At 35.1% G+C, this 4,511-nt stretch overlaps 1 protein-coding gene across 1 annotated transcript; it reads left to right on the forward strand.

Annotated features, from left to right (window-relative positions):
* Window positions 1–2,602: 2,602 nt before the first annotated feature.
* On the forward strand, window positions 2,603–3,989 carry LOC129421114 (C3a anaphylatoxin chemotactic receptor-like). Its single transcript, XM_055176430.2, has 2 exons — window positions 2,603–3,119; window positions 3,256–3,989. Exons 1-2 carry the CDS (start codon window positions 2,604–2,606, stop codon window positions 3,748–3,750), a joined length of 1,011 nt encoding a protein of 336 aa, XP_055032405.2. The 5' UTR covers window position 2,603; the 3' UTR covers window positions 3,751–3,989.
* Window positions 3,990–4,511: the final 522 nt, after the last annotated feature.

Below are 4,511 nucleotides of genomic sequence, written 5' to 3' on the forward strand. Positions count from 1 at the left end.
TGCCTACCAAATGAGGTAGACTTTAGGCACCCAGTAAGCAAAAAGCTTAAAGTCCATGAAGTGTTTAGGTAAAAAAGTAGATTTTAAGTTTTAGCCTGCAACACCATTTCTTACCACCAGATGCCGCTCTGTACTGCATTTAAGGACAGATTATTACCTGAACACCTTTTACGCATTGTGTAAGGACAAATTTACTGTATCATTAGTATTGTAGTATTAGTTTTTAAAGTAAACTATCAGCTTGTATTAAGGTTCTTCTTTAAATGCAGTTATCACTGTAAAATATTGTGCTGCGCCTGCTTTTTATTTTTATTCAACCCTTAACAAGTTATATCAACTAACTATTTAAACCAGTGGTGAGTTGCTGTAACCTATAAAAATAAGAGGAAGTCACTTAACTTGTTGTTATTATTTGAAGTTTTGTAAAAACATGTAAAATAAGTTAAAATTACTTTTAAAGCTTATTAGTTTGTACTTAAAAACTTAAAGGGATAGTTTACCCAAAAATTTAAATTTTGTCATCATTTACTCGACCTCGTGTTGTTCTAAACCTGTATACGTTTTTTATTTTTTATTTTGATGAACACAAAAGAAAATGTTTTGATAAATGATGGTAAGCACACAGCTGATTTTAACCTTTGAGTAGGAAAACAAATATTATGAAAGTATTGTGATAAATGATGGTAAGCACACAGTTGACGGTACCCATTAAATTCCATCATATTTTTTTATTTCTACTATGGCAGTCAATGGTACATGAAGATGAGTAAATTAAGTTTCATTTTGAGTGTATTATCCCTTTGACCCCTTAACTGTGAAAAGTTGATGTGCATCTTCAAATGAATATACCTCTTTTTTGTCTAGAAGCCTAATCTTGGTCTTGTTGTAAAGAAGACAATTTAAAGTTTTTCACTAAAGTGTTTAGATTAACATTACAAAACCTTTCCTAAAAGTTGTCTTAAACCAATACCCATTCTTGACTCAGGATATTAAACAGAAAAATTGTTATAGCAGTTTAATTTTATTTTAATGAATAAATATAATGCAATAACATTAATTTTATAAATAAAATTGTAAAAAATATTTCACAAAAGTAGTAATGTTAACATGAAGCCATAAGTCTCAAGTAGTTCCAAATTCCAAGTTAAAGGTCCCGTTCTTTCTGTGTTTTTGAAGCTTTGATTGTGTTTACAGTGCGCAATATAACATGTGTTCATGTTTCACGTGTAAAAAAACGTTGTATTTTTTACACAATTTACTTATCTGTATACTTCTGTTTTCACTGTCCTCAAAACGGTCTGATGTCTTCCTTGTTCTACGAAGTCCCTCCTTCAGAAATACGTATCGAGTTCTGATTGTGTAGCTTGTTTAGTGCGTTTAAATTCAATAGCAGCTTAGCTTGCCGTTAACTTAGCTGGTGACTGACACATTCCTATGGGCGGAGCTTAGTCAAAAAACTGGTCTAGTGATGTCATTAAAGCAGGAAGTAGAGGGCTGTAGTCCAAACCGGCTGTTCGTTGTAGGCTTTGAAGGATGAATTCTTTTAAAGAAAATATATCGCCTGGCAGTGAACTTTGAGCTTTATCATTTTATAGGTATTATTTATGCTATTATAGCAACATTACACACTATAGGGTTTTAAAAAATGGGATCAGGAAGAATGTGACCTTTAACATCACAAAAATATGAGGTTTGTGTCACACTTTTAGTGGTTTTACCAACATCGGCCACTAGGTGTCAACGATATGCTGCATAGTCTTGTCACAACTTGATAAATTACGATCACTGCATTATTATTACTGCTAAAACTTTTGAAATATGAAAACTACACAGCTTTCAAACTATATATGTTTGTCATGATTAGACAAGAATTCACATGTAAAACACTGAAGTAAATGTAGGCGTCCCGCTGGCAGGTCAGTGACATTTAGCAGGATTTAAATGTTTTGAGGCACACTCTCTTCATAAAGAATCAATTATTTTATAAAACACTGTTGAAATGTGTATTCTAGAGGCTTTCCAAAGATATATAGTTTGTTGTGATCGATTAAATTTACATAAAAAATGTTGAAGTAAACTTAGGTGTCCCGTATGTGGGTCCAGCGAAAGTTACGTTTTTTTTTATTAAAACATTTAAAATGTAAAGCTGGACAGAATATTTGGAAAGAAATCAACGTTTTAAATCAAAAAGTTTGTCTTTGCACAATTTTTTATTGAAACATTGTTGAAAAACATGCTAATGAAAATAAACAGTATTAATTGATGCTGCTGTGTTTTCCCAAACAGGGTTTAGATTAATCCAGGACTACGCCTTAGGTATCTTAGGATATTTAAGTACTTTTTACAAACAAACCTGACAAAAAACAATACTGATTTGCATCCTGAGACACAACAATGCCACTGATTTATGTTATGATATGTCAGTGCAAGGTGTTTTGAAATTAAGGCAGCTCCAAAATGCATCCTAGTCTATCCTGTCCAGGAAACTGCCCCATAAAGTATATATTTAGTACAGTATAGTGATGTATGTATGATTCAACAAACAGTTGCAAATCTTATTATACAGAAGAAACTAGCGTGTGTCAAATGTATCTGCTTGTAGAATGACCTTCAACACAACCATCCTCAATCAATCCAAGATCTTAACCCGCAATGAGCAAACTACGCTGGACACTGTTTTTTGCACCATCATTGTTCTCCTTGGTACCACCGGGAACTCTGTGGTCATCTGGGTGGCCGGCATCCGTATGAAACCCAACGTCACCAACATATGGTTGGTCAACCTCGCCGTGGCCGACCTGATCTTCTGCATGACACGAGTGACCTCTCTCCTCAGTATTTTCTTTGACCACTGGCCTTTCGGAGACTTTCTCTGTAAGTTCATCGGCTTCTTCAAGTACACCAACATGTTCTGCAGCGTTTTTCTTCTGGCTGTTATCAGTGTGGATCGAGTGCTCTGCGTGTGGCGTCCGGTGTTCACCAGGAACAGACGGACGTTATGTGTCGCTCGTTTAATCAGTTTAGGGGTCTGGATTGTGGCAGTGATCTTCAGTTCACCATACTTTGTGTATCGGGGGGTCTATCCTGACAAGAACAATGTGAGCCTCTGCTCCCCAAAGGTTAGTAAAGCTTTATTTACTTGCATGAGAACTTTTTCACTATAAAGGATGGGCATTACTTTCTAGCCTACTTTTTACTGTTGTTAAGAACGACTGACAAACTGGATAATTTTGTTCATCTAAATAAAATTTGCAGGAAGAAGTAAAAGCAAAAGAAGGGAATTCAGCAAAGTACATTTATTACTACAATCGTTTCTTCTTTGGATTTCTGTTTCCTTTTCTGGTGATCTTTATCTGCTACGCACTCGCTGCTGTTGGGTTACGAAGAACGCGACTCTCTGGAAAATCGAGACCTCTTCGGATTTTTGCTGTATTGGTTTTTGCCTTTTTCTTATGCTGTGCCCCTTACCACATCCTAGGTCTTGTTAAGCTAAAGAATAGGAACCATTCGGCTGTTAAATTGGGATGGAATATGACTTCAAACTTGGCCTATTTCAACAGCTGTGTAAACCCAGTCTTGTACTTCTGCATGGGAATGAATCTCAGGAAATGCTGCAGGCAAAGCCTGTTAGGGATTTTTTACAGAGCTCTTGCAGAAGACGACCAAACTCTGTCCCGGGACGGCACGGTGGAAGAGCAGTCAAACTTTTATTCTACAGATGCTGGTACAGTTCATCACACACCTGTATGAATGTAGACTTATTTTTCATAAGATAATTCAGCACAGTTTTGATAAATACCTGTCAGATTCAATATCAGTGTTTTATATTTATTTAAATAGCTGCAAGCTAATATTCAAGCTAATTGTTGAGCTAATATTCAAATATTTAGCACAAAAAGCATAAGCCATATTTAATGAAAGTGTCTGTCTGTCTGTCTGTCTGTCTGTCTATCTCTCATCATCTCATATCTCATTATTATTATGTTTTTTTTTAATTCTGCTGTTTACACTGCAAAAAAATTACTTTCTTACTTAGTATTTTTGTCTTGTTTTCAGTGAGAAAGATCTAAGAATTCTTGGATTGGGATGTATTTTCTTGATGAGCAAAATGACCTAGGAAAATAAGTCTAGTTTTTAGACAAAAAAAAATACAATTTAAGTGAATTTGTGCTTAAAGCCGAGGAAAGTCTGCCAATGGAATAAGAATTTTTTTCTTGAATTAGGGGAGTATTCCATTTTCTTGGAAGAAGGATCCAGATAATTTACTCACCACCACCATGTGTCATCCACCATACAGTCCAGAAGAAATTATGTTTTTTGAGGAAAACATTGCAGGATTTTTCTCATTTTAATGGACTTTAATAGAGCCCAACATTTAATACTTAACTCAACATAACAGTTTTTTTCAACGGAGTTTCAAAGAACAGTCCCAAGCGAGGCATGGGGGTCTTATCTGGCGAAACGATTGTCATTTTTGACAAGGAAAATGAAAAATATGCACTTTTAAACCA

The sequence above is a fragment of the Misgurnus anguillicaudatus genome, chromosome 4, assembly GCF_027580225.2.
Source record: "Misgurnus anguillicaudatus chromosome 4, ASM2758022v2, whole genome shotgun sequence".
Lineage (NCBI taxonomy): Eukaryota > Metazoa > Chordata > Actinopteri > Cypriniformes > Cobitidae > Misgurnus > Misgurnus anguillicaudatus.

What these genes read in the sequence shown, in the direction of transcription:
- LOC129421114 (XM_055176430.2), top strand. Translation starts at nt 2,604, where the DNA reads ATGACCTTCAACACAACCATCCTCAATCAATCCAAGATCTTAACCCGC. An exon ending in TGAGCCTCTGCTCCCCAAAG is followed by an intron (nt 3,120 to 3,255) that starts GTTAGTAAAGCT and finishes TAAAATTTGCAG; the next exon opens with GAAGAAGTAAAAGCAAAAGA.